The sequence below is a fragment of the Sceloporus undulatus genome, chromosome 2 (assembly GCF_019175285.1).
Source record: "Sceloporus undulatus isolate JIND9_A2432 ecotype Alabama chromosome 2, SceUnd_v1.1, whole genome shotgun sequence".
Taxonomy (NCBI): domain Eukaryota; kingdom Metazoa; phylum Chordata; class Lepidosauria; order Squamata; family Phrynosomatidae; genus Sceloporus; species Sceloporus undulatus.
Window position 1 is genome coordinate 183,542,014 of NC_056523.1, and position 18,204 is coordinate 183,560,217.

The window sequence follows — 18,204 nt, forward strand, 5'->3', positions numbered from 1 at the left end:
TAACATCTCCATTTTTTTTCTCCTGTTTAGTTTGTAACATCTTGCCTGATGAAGGAGCAAGTGGAGCTTCAAACGCTTGCAACAAGTATATTGTGCATTTTGGTTGGTCAATAAATGCATCACTGTTTGGTGACTTTTTGTTTGAATTTACTAAATGGCCAACACAGCTACCCCTGCATATGTTCTGCCTCTCGATTGGTTAGCAAGCATTGGTTAGTTGCCATATACCACCCTCTGAATGTCAGGGTTTAAGAAACCTGAAAACCTAAATGCCAGGAAGGTCCAGGCTACTATTTTATATATCATTGCCAAGAGAACCACTACCCTTTGGGTATAGAGGCATGGCCAGCTCTAGATGCTCTAAACTGTAGGTCTTGGGTCTGATTAGATTTGTAATTTCCCTTGTACTATGATCATCTTGGATGGCTTTCAGGCTGCTGTCATATTTCTAACACTTGGACAATTTTTCGAGATCTGTACATTTGCTATAGGCTTAATGCTAACAAATAGTTAATGAACACTCCCATGAAATTCCTTCTGTAACATCTCACCTTCCTCTCTGCCTGCTGTCCTCAAGTATGAGGCTCCATCTCCAGCTACCCCTCCAGTTGAGTTCCAGGAGAAGAGTTCCGATGGGGAGCCTGGAGTCCTTGCCACTGTCACAGTCAACCTGAACTTCACAGACAACCTTGAGGTAGGAAGACTTGGGAAAAGTTGCTAAGGCATTAAGAGTTCTTCTCAGAGTTCTCCCAGGAGAGGTATCCTTTCCTACAAATTCTTGACTTGTAGAAAGAGATTGTGAGGTATGTTTTAAGAGGAAAGAGAGAGAAGGGCATCCAGGAGTGAAAGTTCATTTGTTTTGTAGAAAATGGGGACTGATTTACATATTCAGAAAAAAATAGCAAGGTGTCACTGTCTTAAAATTCATATGGACAATCATTTCAGCGTTCTTCTTGCTCGTATTTTGTTTTATATATTTCCCCTTCTTCCAAAAAATAACAGACCTACAGGTCTGTGGAAAAATAGCATGTGAAGGAGAAGGTTTTGTTTTTTTCCTGGACGAGGGCCATGGACTGGCTGTCTGCCAATTAGATGTGCCCCAATAGACCTCCCCACCCACCACACAACTCCACTCATCATTTAGGCTAGGAAAAGGCTCTCTTTGGAAGGCTTTGGAAGGCTTTCTCCTAAAGCCTAATCCCTGTGTGCCAAGTGACTGAGCGATGTGTCTGTCACAACTGGGGAGAAGTTAACCTTCTTACATTATCAGGCATTATGACCCCTTAAACGCTGATGCCTACATATGAATATTAGACTTTTGAAAGCCTCCCACTGGCTCCAGTTGGAGGCTTTTTTTCTTTCAAATTTAAATATTCTATGAATGGTGAAAGTGCGAAGGTGTGTGTGTGTGTGTGATTATGAAAATGTGTATGTGGGTGTTATCTGTAAAAACACAGGTCCTATCTATGTTAATGTGTGCACATATGACTATGTGTAAATGGAAAGAGTATAAGGATGAATGTGAGTGAATGAAATGAATTGATCCGCCCTCCCCCTTCCAACCACTGGTAGTAAATGCAGCCCATGGAGTTTTCTGATCCCTGTTCCAGCTAACTTTTTATTGACATTCTAGTTTTGAGCCTTGGCATCATTCAGAGATTGATTGGCCATCTTCCAAGTTGCACAAAAGCAGTACCAGTGTAGTGTATAGATCATGCCCTGTAAATTGTCAATGCAGAACTAGGATCTTTTTACCTCCTCCATAGCATGTGTGCTGCAGCTGGTTTTTCCACCTCTAGACTCAGCAGTCAGCACTCTTAATAACTGTACCATACTGGCTTTTGTTCACAATACATTTTTTTTACTATTTCACCAAAACAATAAAATCCTTTAAAAAAGGATCCTACAACAATGCTTATTTAATTGCCGAATAGGTCACATAAAAATGTCCTTCCACCGGCAGTTGTTCAGAGTATTACTGCTCGAACTCTAGCTGGATGGTGCCCTATCACCATAGAACGTGCACAGGACTAGTAGTTTCTCCTTGATTAAGCAAACTCTGGGAAAATCTAGCTATAGTTTACTGCTGTTTCCCTTGGGATAATTGAAAGAGACACTGTGGACAGTTCTAGGGTAGGGAGTGTAACTACTACTGTTGGAAGCAGAAATAATTGGCTAGTATGTCCTTTTCCAAGGGAGCATTTTCTGTACTCCCTCATTCAGTGCAAGGAAGTAACTGGATAGCAGTTAATTTTCTTTCTCAGCATGTGGGGTAAAATAAATCGGAAAGGCTGTAGTTTAGTCCTTGCAGACTGACAGTGCAGGGCATTGCTTAGAGTAGAAATGAATGAGGGGATGAGCTATTTCTTTTGAAAAGTAAGAAGCAAATTTTCAAATTGCATTTCCCCCTTGCCTTTAACTTCAGTTTACATTTAAACCACATTTTTTTTTTGCTATCAAGTCAGCTTCAACTTATGGTGACCCTGTGAGTGAGAGAGCAGCCCAACCCAGGTCTTGGATTTTTCCCACAACCTTCCTTGACTGAGTCTATCCACTTGTAAAGCATTCCTCTTTTCCTACTGCCTTACACTTTACAAAGCATTATTTTATTTTCTAATGGGTCATGCTTTCTTATGATAGCTTCAAAATACGACAGCCTCAGCTTAGGTATTTTGGCTTCTAGGGAGAGTTCAAACTTGATTTGCTCTTGGACCCATTTATTTGTCATGTGGCCCATTAGCTGCCCATCCCTGTTATAAACATTCTGTTCAGGGGAGAAGAGGTTGTAAATTTGGGGCTGATTGATACACAGAATCCATTACACATAGTGTAAGGTGCGTGAATGCCACTCCTCACAGGACTGGAGGAACAAAAGCTCTTTTCTTGAATAGGACACAGAATGTAAGAGGGAAGAGTGAGCTTGAGAGAGTGCATGTCTGTCACTCAAGGGAAAGAGAATGTGGGCCAACTAGTGAGTCTGCAGGGTACCTACAAGTCAAAACACCCATGAAGCTGGGCTTCATTTCTCCTCTCCTGACAGGACCTACTTGGAGAAGAGTATGTGATCAGTGAAGACATAGAACTGGAGCCCAACAGCACTTTTAGAGAATATGAAGAGAGACTTGACTACCGAATGAGGGACTATGAGGACTACTATGACCACAGTGATGACAGCAGGGAGGAAGGACGATATGACCCAGCCGAGCGATCTGAAGGCACCGTCCAGTTCCCCAAGGTAATGGCTATAGAGACACATCTTTGAGCAACAGTTCAGCAGCTTGGCAGTGCTCCAGAATAAAACTCATTCCATTTTAGGATGTACTGATGGAAGTTCTTTCAAGCAAGGCCTTTCAGGTAGATGCAGATGTACATTTTCATCTCAGTGCTCATCTTTCCCTTGTTGAACTTAATGGATAATTCTGTTGATGTGAATAGGATTTGTGACCCCATCTAGAAATGCAGGTCACACTGACTTTTAGGTTATTTGTTCCTACCACTCCACTTGATTCTAGATGCCATGTGTGACTACAGAGGCCAAGATCCACTGGAGCAATGGCTTTGTTGGTGTGTCCAGAACTGGCAGGATTGGCTGATGGGAAGGAGGCAGCATTAAAACAAAATCAGCCTCATTCTGAGCAGGAATTGAGAGATCAAACAGAAGCATGAGGCAGTGTAACTGGAGTTTTTATAAAATACACTCACTGCTCCACATTTGCGGCTTTGACTTTTGCAGATTTCATTATTCATGGATTTTATTAGTATTTTCTCTCTAGGAATCTCTAGGTCCTCCAGCACAACTCTGTGGTCAACTTTAACCAAAAGTCACACTGAAGGACCTAGAGATTCCTAGAGAGATCACTCCACTAGGCATTTGTAGCTCCTCCAGTGCAATTTTATGGTCAATGTCTGACAGATGTTGACCACAGAGTTACATTGGAGTACTTAAAGATTTCTTGAGAGGTATTCTTGTAGGTAAAAATATAGTGATTTTGTTATTTGAGTTTTTTCCACATTCACAGGGCTCCTGTGCCCCTAACCCCAGCAAATGTGGAGGGATGAGCATACATTCTAGTTCTAAAGGGTTCACATAGGAGAACAAGAGATCAGGTACAGGAAGCTCTATGTATGAGATAGAAATCCACCTCTGTGTAGCATGTGCTCTGTAGGCTAAGTGTTTGAGATGTCCTTCCTACATAGACACAGGAAAAAAACAATGGGGGTTGCTGTCAAATTACAACAGAAGAGAGGGACAAGCACCAGAATAGCCAGGGCCACAGAAGTTCCCATGGATAATGGGAGTCTATGCTGCTATTAAGACTTACAAACTTTAGACATAGATCAGTAAATAAATTAGGTCTCTGGATTCCAGAATACATAGGAAAAAGGGATAACATCCAAAGAAACAGGGATAACATCCAAAGGCTCCTCATCTTTCTTAATATATATTTTGTTACACCCCATTTGGACTACACTAATATGAGGCTGACTTTGAAAAACGTTTGGAAACTTCTGCTGGTCCAGAATGCTGAGGACATTAACTTAGGCTAGTTTAGTTATAGGGAGCATGTGACTATCAGTTATTTTCCAGGCACAATTCAAAGTGCTAGTTATGATCCAAATGTCGTTGTTGTATGCCATGAATGTTTCCGACGTATGGTGATCCTAAGGCAAACCTATCAGAGGGTTTTTGTGACAAGTTTCTTCAGAAGGGGTTTGCCATCACCATCCTCTGAGGCTGAGAGAGTGTGACTTGCCCAAAGTTTTCAGGACTGAGCCAGGATACAGTATACTGAACCCTGGTCTATCAAGTAACCTAGTTCAAAGCTCAAACCAATTCACCATCCTGGTCCCTCCATGATCTAGCTAGAAAACTCTATGACAGAGGCGCATTACAGACCGCCCGTTTGGGGCGGCCTGTAACTGTCCCTTTCCCCACCAGATCAGGGCCTCAGCTGCCACAACGGCAGCCTCTGAGGCCCCGATCCGCCGCTTTCCAGGCTACGGGGAAGCGGCAAAAGACTGCTTCCCTGCAGCCTGGAAATGGGTGTCCTTGGGGTTTCAAGCCCCAAGGACATCCGGTGGTGGCGGGAACAAAGAGAAAGGGGCCGCTTGGCCCCTTTCTCATTTGCGTTGCTGGCACAGCTGTGTAGAAGCTGCACCAGTGATGCAAATCCTGGAAGGAGCTCCAAAATGGCGTTCCTTCCTGCGCCGCCAAAAGAGCGCCCAAGGCGCTATCGCACGGCGCATCTACGTCACTTCCGCGCTGCCTTGTTTGAAGGCTGCGCGGTTGTGATGTAGTCATGGCGGCACCCATCTATATAGGGTGCCACCATTTTCTACGTGTCTGTGCGTATTAGGGTTAGGGGCGTCAGGAAGTGACGCCCCTTTTTAACCCTAGTACACACGGAGCGCGTACTTTTTCCCCGTCAGGAACAGGCCTTTGAAAGCCAGGCCCAAACTGTTTGAAAGACTGCATTCTCCCATATCTTTCTCTCTGGGTGTTAAGATAATCAGTGGAAGCCCTTGTTTCAGTCCTGCCATCCTTGGAGGCTTGTTTGGTGAGATGCAAAAGAGGACTTTCTTGGTGTTTGTTCCTAAGCTCTTGGCAGGAATTCATTGCCATGAGAGTTTGGACTTGTTTCCTCCATGTTGTTCCTCTCTTGCCAGGCAAAGAGTTTTTTATTCAGACAGTCTGTTGGTATATAGCAGGATGGCTGTTGAAGAAGTTTTAACAGACTGGATATTCGCATTTCCACCCCTTGATGAATTGTTTCTCTCTGTCTTTTTAAAATTGTATTTTGTCATTGTATTGTTTCATCTAAATATTGTTAGTGCCTTGGTTGCCATGTTTGGCAGAAAGATCTAAATTCAACAAATAAACAAATGTATGAGACATATAGCCCTATCTAGTATATATGCAATTTCATCGATTAGAAACAGAAACAGCTTAAACAAAAGTATATAATGAAACTAAAAAGTCACCAATCAACTTGCCTTTAAAAAAACAAATGCATTTTTAGTGGGAAAGAAACTAATGAAACTAAAAATCACCAATCAACTCTTCAGTTTTTAATAAACAAATGCCTTTATAGTGAGAAGGATGGAGGATGGTGGTTACACCCATGTTACAAGTTTGTGCCTGGCTCAGTGAAACTATTTTTCAGTATCCGTGATGTAGTAGTAAATTCTGATGCTGAAGAGCTTGTGATGGAGCTGTGTAGACGTTACACATACATAGAAGGACAACTTTAAATAGCATTAGCCACCAATTTATTAGGAACAGTATGACTCCATTGATTTCCATTATTTACTTCAGATTGTGTGGGTTCATCTTGTAAATACACTGAGCTTTCAAAATAAAATCTTCAGCTGGCATAAATGCAACCTGTTAGTTTTTACAAATTTGTGTGTTGTTGTTGTTGTTGTTGTTGTTGTTGTTAACTACCCTCAAGTTGATCTTGACTCATGACAGCCCTATGGATGAGACATCTCCAAGCCAAGACTCTCTATCTCCCATTGATGTGGCCAAAGTACAACTGCCTCAGTTTAATCATCTTGGCTTCCAGGGAGGTCTTAGGCCTGGTTTGTTCTAGGACCCATTTATTGTTTTGTTTTGTTTTTTGGCTGTCCATGGTATCCTCAGCACTCTTCTCCAGCATTACATCTCAAATCAATTATTTTCTTATATCTATTTTCTTAATTGCCCAGCTCTTGCATCCATACAGTAATGAGGAATACAGTTGCTTGCACTATTCCAACTTTTGTGCTTAGTTATATATCTTTGCTCTTTAGGACTTTTTCTAGATCTTTCATAGCTGCTCTCCCCATTCTTAGTCTTCTGATTTCTTGGCTGCAGTCCCTGTTCTGATTTATGTTTGATCCATTGTCTAGGTTGAATTTATGAATATCTCCCATGGTAATTACTTTTGTTTTCTTTATGTTCCACAGTAAGCCTGCCTTTGCACTTTCCTCCTTAGTAGTTGCTCTAGTTCTGTGATATTTTCAGCTAGTACTATGGTGTAATCTGCATATCTTAGAGTGTTGATATTCCTTCCTCCTATTTTCACTCCTCCTGCTTCTGTGCCCAAGCCTGCATTTCATATATTTGTGTGTATATGCCTTTCAGTCACATATCGATTTACGGTGACCCCATGAATTTCGCAGCATTCTCTTTGGCAAAGAATACTTAGAGGTGGCTTTGCCACTTGCTTCATGTGAAATATAGACTAAGCACCTGGCATGCATTGGCAATCTCCCATCCAAGTACTAACCAGAGCTGACCCTGCTTAGCTTCCAAGATCAGAGGGGATCTGGTGCCTTTGGGGTGTTTGGACCCTAATTACAAATGCAAACAATTATATCTCCCAATCAGTCCAGATGATGTCTGGCATGTTCCACACCAGAACTGGGGTATAATACCCTTAACATGATTTTTTTAAAAACTTATTTGTTACTCTGGATCTTCTGGGAAGATTCAGAGCTCTCGGTTGCCATGCCATGGGTGGCTATCAACATGGGTGTCCTGCTGGCTGCTGAGTGCATCTGCTGCCACCGTGGATCACTCGCTTTGAGCTTAGAACAAAGTGCCAAGGTACGGGGGGGAGGGAGTGAGTTAACAGGGGGAAGTTGGGGCAGTTGTGGGGCAGGGCTTCAGTCACCAGTGCAAAGGGGGGTCTGTTCATTATCCCAGCATTCAAGCAAATGCTATAACCACTCCTGTCCTGAAAAAATAAAAGCCTTAGAGTGGTCATTCCCTGCATTTCCTTATCAGCTGCAGCCTACCCACATTGGGGACAAAATTAAAAGTGTTGACTGAGATCTGCCAGAGAAAAGAGGATATTTTTCCAAAAAATGATTTGATCACATTATATAGCTTGGTCTCAAAATTCTAGGAAGTTTCACTCTATTCCTTATTCCCCTTTAAAGCAACAGAGTGGTAGGGTTTAAGGTGTAATCATGGCTTCACAAGTTGCATTATGAACGTACAAACTAACAAGCTGAACACTGGCTCTGCTCTCACTTGTGTCTGTCATCACTCTTGTCCCTCCCATCGTGTATCAGGCAGGTCCTTGCCCCTCACCCCAGGTGTGTGTTTGTGCGTATGTATGTGTGTGTGTAGATGTAAACAGAACTAAAACATATAAAATAAACAAAATGTTTTGATTTCCTCCTACTTCATTTGCTAAAGATGAAACTGCACTGCATCCAATGTGGCAGTTTAGAACACTATTCTCAGCATTCTTCAGTGGATGATGGCATTATCCTCTAGGCTGTGTGGCCATGTGGGTTTAGTTTCTTAAATCCATAATTCCAGAAAAATCTCTCTTTTGTCTAAAATGCCTGAAGTAGTTGGCACCTCAGTGCCAAATAGGGACAGATCAGAGGAGCTTGTGATGTTCCAAGCTGAAATGCCTGACCACTGGTTGCACCAGCTTCCTGCTCAGGAATGCAGACTTGTGGTTTCTGAAATGTGTACAGAGGTCTGTGTCCGCCCCCCTTACATACTGCAGATGTCATCCTATATCCCTGCATTCAATCATATAAATAAGATTGCAGGACTGGCAGGCATTGTGTTGTTTAATATAGTAGGTCCTGCCAGTCACTGTGCTGCTTAAAGTGACAGTCTGTTTAAGGTACTTACAGGTGATGCAGTGCTTTGAATGGGAACCTTCCTGGATTGCTGAATTGCTGACAGCTTTTTACTAGCAACCTCTTTAGATTTGGTGGCTGGCAGAAATCTTTAATGAGAGATTTGCTGATGGCTCTAGCTAGATGTTCAGAATTTGCTAACAATGGATAGCTTCTCTAACTACCATAGTGAGGAGACACTGGAAAGAAGTGCCATAAATAATAATAATAAAAAGTACTTGTGCTAATTCATGTATACAGTGCACCCTTGGTATCTGCAGTGGTTTGATTATAGGATCCCCCATGGATACCAAAATCCATAGATATTCATGTCCCATTAAATACAGTGGCATAGTAATATAGTGCCCCTTATATAAGATGGCAAAATCGAAGTTTGGTCTTTAGAATTTACATTTTTACAAAATATTTTCAAGCCATGAATGTTTGAATCCATGGATGAAGAATCCATATATACAGAGGACTGACTTTACATTCATTATTCATTATAAAGACAAATAATAAAAGTCTTTAAAAATGGTTGCATGGGTCCTAAAAGAATGCAGTGGGGCCAAAGTTGTCGGTCATGCTGCTTGCATTAGTTAAGTGCATGTTCTCAGCTGGTTCCCTTCTTCCCTCTTTCTAAGCCAAAAGAGTCCTAAAAGCTGTGTTTTTATCTCATTCTTCCCCCAAGAACTTGCCTAAAGGGAATATATATATATATATATGTGTGTGTATGTGTGTGTGTGTGTGTGTGTGTGTGTGTGTACAGAGAAGCAGAAGTATAATGGGCAGTTTTTTAGAACATTATGTCATTGTTCACCTTGAGGTTCACCAAGAAGGCCCTGCATTCATGAGAAACTGACAAGCAAAAGAGACTTTATTAATGTTAATAACTGATATATATCTAGAAGGGGTCTTCCCCAGCTCCATAAAAAAGTTTTGAGCTCTTCTCGCTCCCCCTCTCAGCCACTTCACCAACCCATGAACCAGAGGCCAGCTTTCATCATGCTGTGTCTGTGTGATGGGACCTTGGCATTTGACCTGGCCAAGCAGGGTGGAGCTATGCTGGTCTCAGCTTGTGAGTCTGGCGCACTGAAAGTCTAACACAGATTCAGACAGTAAAAGACAGACCCACCGAAGTCCAAGCCTCTTCAAGGCATTGTTCAGTCTACCTGACAAGGCTAGGTTTTGCAGCTAGGATGCAATATGCTCTATACTGTATCCTGCAGTGCTGGATATACCAAATTCATAAACTTATATAAATACACATAGGAACATAAGTACATATTTGGGCCAAGGTTTTGGAATGTCTAGTGACTCAGTTGTTCCTGCTTCCCTCACCATCTGCTGTGAAGAAACACTGGTTTTCCAAGTCAGCTTTTTGTGGAATAAGAAGCTTCTTCAGTGAAGCAGTGGAGTTAGGGTTCATATGAGACTGAAGAGTCCAGATTTTTCATTAGTAGGGATGATAATACCATCTGCCCCCTCTACCCTCTTGTTTCCCTGTTTCCTTGCTCTAGCTACAGTCATCACATTAGTTGGTACTGTAGGCTAAATTTCAGAGGAAGGAATTTGCAAACCACCTCTGAATATTACTTCCCTAAGAAAATACTATGAAATTCATGGGGTCACCATAAGTTGATAGCCAACTTGAAGACACATATACATATTTATTTCTGTTCCTACTGATTAAATAGTAGGTTGTTAAAGGTTTAATCATCCTGGGTCTCTTCAATTCATAATTGGGTTGTCCCACTCTGCTCAAGGAAAAAAGCAGTGTCTCTGTCTGGTACAGCTTGGCCATTGTAGTGATGATTTGTTTCTTTCTTGTCTGTACCAGGAAACCAATCTGAAAGGAGAGAAAGGTGAACCAGCTATCATAGAGCCTGTGAGTATGTTATGCAGTTTATTTTACTGGCATTGCCACAGCTCCATCAGTGAGGATGGAGGAATACACACCTCAGGGGCCTGAGTTTTGTGGTCAGTCCAATTTGACTTCTGAAAGAATAAACATCTCCAGGGCTAGTCATTTAATAAGGGATTTGTAACAGAGAAAAGATTGACAATGAAGTTTGATATCTTGACATATGTAACTGTTAGTTGAAAAGTCGGAAGTCATTATTACCTCTCCCCAGTTTTTTAATTTAGTAGGTTTAGTAATGTGTTTCTATTTTTATGTTTACGTTTTTAATATATGTATTTCCTGTTTTGTTTTGGTTTATATATTTCCATTATATGTAGTTTGATAGCATAGAAAATTTCTCTTAATAAAATATTTCGTAAACAGGTCTAGTCATTTCCAAATAGCAGATAAGGTACCAGTGCTAGGTCATGAGAGTGTTTTAGTGGCCAGAAGCAAATATCAGATCTGATGTAGCCTCCTCCAGCAATTGCTGCTCGTTGCAATTGCCTCCAGCAATTGTTGCTTCTCGAAACAAGGCAAAATCCTTGTTGACTGTCCCCTGTGGCAGGAAGTTTGCTTACAAGTATGGCTATGAAAAGAAAACCCACAGTTTCTCCAACCTTGTGGAAGCTTTCACTTTCTGGCATGCTAACATCATGCAAGTGAAGATGCCGGTTTTATAAAATACCGGTAGATCTGGGTCATAGTTGTGCATTGCATGTTTACTATTATCAGCAACTGCACACTACATTTTCTAAACAAAAGCAGATTCATCAACAGTCTGCATCCCATGTACATGAACACCCTTCATTTTCATTGCCCAAATCATCAGTGTTACCAGCTATTAATAATTTTTATCTCTTCATTGCAGGGCAGGCGTTTTGAAGGGCCACCTGGATATCCAGGTCCACAGGTGAGAGAAGGAATGAATATATAGTGTCATCAAGAGGAAGGATGGTGGATACTAACTGGGTGGGCCAGAAGTTTCCATAGTATTATTGCCTGGTGACACTACCTTCATGTGATACTTGATGTGCTTCACTGAGAAATAATGGTATCTTGTACCATGGTGGTGGTCGTGACTACACTGGGCATTCTGTACTGATGTTTAGGGCACTGCCAACAAAAGGATAATAGGTCATAACCCTCTCAGAAGCCCATTCAGCCCAAGGTGGGTTAAGAGTTTCTTATGATCTCTAATTTGAATACATTGAGTTAATCCTGAAATTGTCAGAGGCACTCTGTTATTTCAAGGGTATCATATCATTTCTTCAAAGTTACTTCCCTCCCCTCCCATGGCAGGTATTGGGCATCCCTAAGCCTCCTCTCAGGGTACCCCTTCTGTCTCCATGATATCAAAGGAGCAAAGCAGACATGTCTTTACAGAATAAAGTGGAACACACCACCTTGAACTGTGGTGTAGTCTTGTTCTTTGGAGGTTTCTAAAAAGAGGCTGGATGGCCATCCGTCAGGAGTGTGTATTTCTGCATGGCATGGATTTGGACAGAATATCCTTTGTGGTGTCTTCCAACTCTATGATTCTATGATTCTTTGAGTACCAGTTTAATCTGCTAGAGAAAGAGTTTGGCTTGAAATTGGGAAAAATGGAAGTTCAATTCTATCTCTATTCATTTGTAAAAGCATATAATGGGCAGTGGTCAAGTTCACATGAAACAATAAGCCAGGCTGTGGTTTGTTGAATTCTGTTCTTGTTTCCAGAACTGTTTTTGTAAACAAACCATGATTTGTTAGTCTGCTATAAGCCATAGTTTAAAGCCATGGGTTCTTGTTGGTGTACAGCCTGTTTAAATTATGGTTTGCCATTACATATGAATCTAAACCCCAGCTACCCATCCAGAAAGAAGTTGACAAAAAGCCTAAGAGAGAAACAGAAGCAAAATAGGGGGAAAAACTAACTTTTGGGGTTATCTGCAAGACAATTAATCACTGAAAAGTAAGAAAATATGGACAATATACATGTTGTGTGAGTGCAACCTGTGTGCAACCTATACTTTCAGAAGAGGAGCGAAATATCAAAACAAAGTGTTGGATGTACCAAAATTCTGTCTTAGAAGTGCTATATTCCATGATCTGTATAGATTTAGTGCATTTGTGGAAAGTGGCAGTATTTAGTTATAATATTTAGTTGAATAAAGACTAAGGAGAGAAGAAAATTAACCATGGAGCAGAGAAAAGAGTTAAGCATGACACTGAAGTTTCATCCCTTGAAGATATGAAATTCTTGTGCTTTATGTGTAGTTGGTAATGTGTTGGATAAGGATTTGGTGAGATCAGGTTCTAGTCTGCTTTGAGCCAGAAGACTGTGAGTCAATAATTATATCTCAGCATGGTCTACCTCACACAGCTTTTGTTGCAAGGAGAAAATGGGGAAAAGAGCATTGTACCTTGGCTTCACAGGTGCAATCAATGCACACAAGCATATCTTGGTGCAGCAGTGCTGATGCTTCAGGCACAGTAGTTCAAGCATTGGGCTGGGGTTTTCCAGTGCCACAAGGTTTCCATTTGAGAGAGGAGTGGAGAGTGGGATTTGAGTGGGTGATGCCTGTCTTTATTCTCTGTTTTGTCCCTTGCCAGGGTGAGACTGGCCCAATGGGACAGGCAGGGCCACCAGGATTTCCAGGAGATCACGGCGAACGGGTAAGGAAAACTCTGTGAAACTCAGGAGAGAGATCAGCTCCTCCTTCTCCTGCTGATTCCTGATCTTCTCAGAAGATGATGGGAGGGGGTTGGGGAAAAGAGGTTGAGGAATTGCTGGCATGCGCCCCTTTCAGCGTACCTCAGTGCTGGGAGACAAGTCCCAGCTTGACCTAGGTTTCTTCTCTAACCCAACATTTCCCCAGGAATGATTGACAGGGCTTCTTGTTTACTTTCTGCACAGGGACCACCAGGCCTCCCAGGCCTCCCAGGAGCTGATGGCATGCGTGGACCTCCAGGGACCATGATTATGTTACCAGTAGGTGTTACAGGGAGATGGGTCTAGTGGTTTGTGATACCAAGAAAAACACGGCAGCTTCACTGGGAAACAGCGACGGTCAGTGCCTTTGGGATACAGATTCAAGAGGAGTATTATTTTCCTGTTTGCATGGCATATAAAATTAAGAGTGGGTCTCCTCTGGAGCATGAGAGCATTGCACCTCTGTGTCTCTGGTAAAACAGTGCCAACACTTGCCATGGAGCTGGAAGCTAGGGGACAGGCTCTGGAAGGAAGAAAACAAATAGAGGTGACATTAAGATGATAATTGGTTATAAGGAGAGCAGATTAGTGCATAGGAAGACAGACTTTCCCCATGCTTGTGCAAAAGTTATCCTCACTTGGTTAACTGACAGGAAAGGATGCTCAAATGTGCCGTTCATCCTGCCTGGACCTGAGAACATGATGCTTTCACCAAGAGTTGAGAAGGAGAATGCTGCCAGTATTGCACTGTTTGACACAGAAAGTTCATTTTGAGCAGATGGTGGTAAACTGCTGGCTAATTCATCTATGAATTTCTCATCCCTGAAATCCTCTCATGGATTTATTTCTAGTTCCAGTTTGGTGGTGACTCAGTGAAAGGCCCTTCAGTGTCCTTCCAGGAAGCCCAGGCACAGGCGATTTTGCAGCAAGCAAAGGTCAGTGCTCTTGGTGGACAGGTGCATACGTATCCTGATCCCACTCTCACTATTCTGCTTACAGTACATCTTTTATTTTTGTTATCCCTTTTATCTCCCTGGCCGGCTTTCAGTCTTGCTTTCTTCTTTGGGCCTGGATATTACATTTGTTGGTTGATTCTTGAATTTCCATTTGGTTCTCTCCCTCTTAATTCAAATAATAAAACTGGAAGCATCATCATGTTGTCTGCTATGAAAGACCTGCTGCAGATCAAGCCAAATCAGCACGCTGTGCACTAACAGCTACCAGTCCACATTTGGAGTGCTTATTAGTTCATACCATACTGAAAAAAGCACCCTATTCAGAAAAGGTGTGTCCTGATTGAAGAAATAGGAGAACTTTCAGATGAATCCTCCCAGTACTACCAAATGAAAGACAGGAATCTTTCTGGAAGGAGAGAGGGGGAGGGCAACATGTGGCAGGGTAAGCAGTTAAGGATGAAGTCATCTGGGAACCTAAATGCAACAGATCCCATCTGATCTTGGAAGCTAAGCAGGGCCAGCCCTGCTTAGTAATTGGATGGGAGACCACCAGTGAATACAAGGTACTGTGGTAAGGAAAGAAATGGCAGAGCAACCCAAGTATTCCTTGCCTAAAAAAACCTAGTGAGATTCATGGGGTTGCCATAAATTGACAGGAGACTAGAAGGCACATACAGAAACACACATCTAAAATTCTGCGATGGCACAGTAAAAGCTTCATGTAAAAACCACTTTCAAATAGCCCAGGATGCTAAGGAATTAAACCAAGTGAAGTGCAATAAAATTGCCACCCTCCAGAGTGTCTGGCAGAGGGTTCATCTGAAAAAGATACAATTTTTTTTCAAGTTTTTGAAAAGGTTATTGTGCATCCCAAGCCTAGGGGTAGAAATCCATGTGTTTGTTTGTTTTTTTTGTTTTTTGTTTTTACATTTGACTTACTTCAGGTGGAACAGAATTTTTATTTTTAACAGGTGAGGGAACTAAGGCTGTGAGAACAAGTTAGCCAATACCAATCTCTGGGCTACACATTCTGCCTGGAAGCTCATGATGTGCACAATTCTGGTGTGAGAGAAGTGAAAATGCAGCCACATTTTCAAAATGCACCTGCTTTCTAAACCGCTGTCTTTCACCGTTACTTCATTTCTGTAGCCCAGCCTCAATCCCTCCCTCCCTTTTTAAAAAACTTCATTAGTCCTTGTCCTGAAAATAGTTATCTTTAAATGACTTCCCTGGAACTCATCACTGCATTTCTCTCTTTAGCTTTCCATGAAGGGTCCCCCTGGCCCCATGGGCCTTACAGGTCGGCCAGGACCCCTGGTGAGTAGAGCTGGGAGAGTGGGCAAGAGTCCTTCAGAGACATTTGGAACACTCATTATTTACTCCATGTGGCAGGATTGGGTGTTATCTGTAGGGCAGCTCTATCATTAGACAGAGTGGTTTGCAGATTATGAATGTCATAAACGTACAGCAAATTTGTTGTTGTTAGTTTGCTTTACTGCTAGGAATGGGTACATGTTGCATTTTCTGCCTTGTCTGCAAAAGAAAATCTGGCTAGTTTGAATACTGTTCTCATTTATTACTTGGGGCCTACTGTTCTATCTCAAGTGGCAAAATATTGTAGGCCAACATTGCTATGTTTTTGATTTGGAGTAAGGTGGAAGGTGATGTGTTTGTGTGCATGAATTCTGGAGTTTGCTTTTTCAATCTAAAAAACAAACAAACACCACGGGAGTAATGTGGGGTATGGGATCTAAATCAGGGATAGGCAACCCTTTTGAGCCAGGGGCCGGGTTGCTGTCCCTCAGACAACTCGGGGGCCGAAGCCAAAAAATAAATAATTAAATAATTAAAAAAAATTAAATAAATAAATAAACCGGGACAAATGTAGGACAAAATTTTCAAATGGAGGGCACTTTTTAAATAAAAAATGGAGGATATGCGAAAAAATTTGCTGATTTTTTAAAAAAATGTTAAGATAAATGCATGTTTCTGAGGCTTCTATAGACAATTGCCCCACCATGCCCCTCGAGCGAGACGCCAAAGGCCCCGGCGGCAATTGGCGGCAGGACCGGGCTGGGGCTGGTCCCAAGGCCTCGCCGGGCCGCATCCGGCCCGCGGGCCGCAGGTTGCCTACCCCTGATCTAAATATTTCTCCCTCTTCTATATTCTACATTATGATTGGCTTTTACCTGCTCTTGCAATTGCTCATACCTCCCTAGGGTTATCTCAGTACAGATGTGACTATAACATGCCCTCCAACTGTCTCAATTTGGCAGCCTTGATTAACAATCTGTTATGCCACATTTCGGCTGCTTTTAAAACGTTCCAGATCCTCTCTCCTCCTCCCACCTTCCCCCTTTGTCCTCAGTTTCCTGCAAACTGAGTTCAAAGTTTAAAAGTAGTTTGAAGTTAATTAACTCAACAGAGAGGGAAGAAGATGAGGAACAGAATCTTGCTCTTCCCTTTAGGCTCAAGCAAAAGCAAATCACTACAGTCTCTCCTAGCTTGTGTTTTCTTCCTCATTCATAATTCTTCACCATGCTCTGATATTGTTTGGTTACAAGTGTCCCAGTGTTCATCTGTAAAATGTTGGAGGGTATGCTATAACATTCTGTCCTTGAAATATAGTTACTTTAATGCCCCGGCTCCAACATTAGCCTTCCAATCCAGATCAGGACCCTTGCATCCAGGTATCAGGAGGTCATTAATCCTTTGCATACTCCAATATTAATATGTATCAATGTGCGGAGCAGGGGGAGGGAACATTCCTGTAGTTTGCATTGCAAAAGAATAAAGAAAAAATTAATTCCACTGAAATGAATGAGACCATTATTTGAAATGCAAATTGTTGTTATGAAGGGTCAAATCTGGAAAGGGACAACAGAGAGGCACAGTGAAATACTCCCCTACCAAATACAACACTGCTGTTTCCAAAGGATGATAATGTGTACTGCATACCTGCCAATATTTCACAGATAAAAACCTGGACACATGTGGCACACTAAATGTGAGAGGCTGCAGCAGTTTGCTTTTGCCTGAATCTACAGGAGAGGGCAATATTCTAGATTATCTCCTCTCCACTCTCCCCACTGAGTTGAATGCAAACTACTTTTGCACTGTGAACAAAGTTTGCAGCATCTGAAGTAAGTTAAGGATGAAGAGGGAAAGTTGGAGGGGAGAGAGAAAAACTGGGAAATTTTAAAAGTAGGTGCAAAAAGGAGCCAACAGTGAGTTAATTGGGACTGTGCCTGTCAAACAGGGACATTTGGAGTATATGGTACTGCTCCGTCTAGTTTGTCTCTAAAACACATACTTCCAGGAATTAGTTTAGAAGGAGTATGTTTCCCCCTCTCTTCATATCACCAAGGTGCTGCCTGTAGTTGTATTGTTGACATCTGAGGATTCATGAAGGCATTAAACTTGCTTATAACCATCTATATTTTTAGGGCCTCCCAGGGAATTCAGGACTGAAAGGAGATGCAGGTGATGCAGGACCACAGGTTAGTTGCTAAATATTTGTTGGAGGGTTTTTTTTTTTTACTTGAGAACTGGAAGGAAATGCCAAACTAAAATCTAGTCACCCTTACCCAGGGATTCGTTGATTGTTTTACACCTTCTCTTTCCTTTCTTCCCTTCCTTTTTGCAGAACCTTTGGGGAATGAACTGACCCCACAATACCTGTTACAATAGAACAGATGGGGATTGTGCAGACATCTGGATTTGTTGAAGGACAACTCACAGCTTACCTAGCCATCATTGCCAGTGCTTCGGAATGCAAAGAGTTGCAGTTCAATAATATCTAGAGGGTCGCACAATCTCACCTTTTCGTCTCCCTTTTTTCTCTCTCAGAGAGTCAGTACTGATGACATTTCAGAGACTAAACCTACTTATGCAACTTGAATCTGAACCTGTTTAAATAGAGACTACATTTGCCCCTTGGAACTCGTGGGGGATCTGTTCCAGACCACCACCACCCGAGTTCCAAAACTCACACATAGGCTTGAATGGGGTGTTTGCAGTGA

General features: G+C 42.1%; 1 protein-coding gene across 4 annotated transcripts in view; it reads left to right on the forward strand.

The window, feature by feature from the left end:
* The window catches only part of COL5A3 (collagen type V alpha 3 chain), a 154,730-nt gene that overhangs the window by 58,622 nt on the left and 77,904 nt on the right, over positions 1 to 18,204 (forward strand). For all 4 annotated transcript variants that reach the window (XR_006102242.1, XM_042452743.1, XM_042452744.1 and 1 more), the window contains 9 exons: positions 578 to 694; positions 3,041 to 3,235; positions 10,469 to 10,516; positions 11,403 to 11,444; positions 13,127 to 13,189; positions 13,431 to 13,505; positions 14,078 to 14,161; positions 15,443 to 15,499; positions 17,629 to 17,682. Coding sequence is in view for 3 of the 4 variants with exons in the window: in XM_042452743.1 (XP_042308677.1) it covers positions 578 to 694; positions 3,041 to 3,235; positions 10,469 to 10,516; positions 11,403 to 11,444; positions 13,127 to 13,189; positions 13,431 to 13,505; positions 14,078 to 14,161; positions 15,443 to 15,499; positions 17,629 to 17,682 (735 nt within the window). In the remaining variant the exon portion in view is untranslated. The remainder of the gene's footprint in view (positions 1 to 577; positions 695 to 3,040; positions 3,236 to 10,468; positions 10,517 to 11,402; positions 11,445 to 13,126; positions 13,190 to 13,430; positions 13,506 to 14,077; positions 14,162 to 15,442; positions 15,500 to 17,628; positions 17,683 to 18,204) is intronic.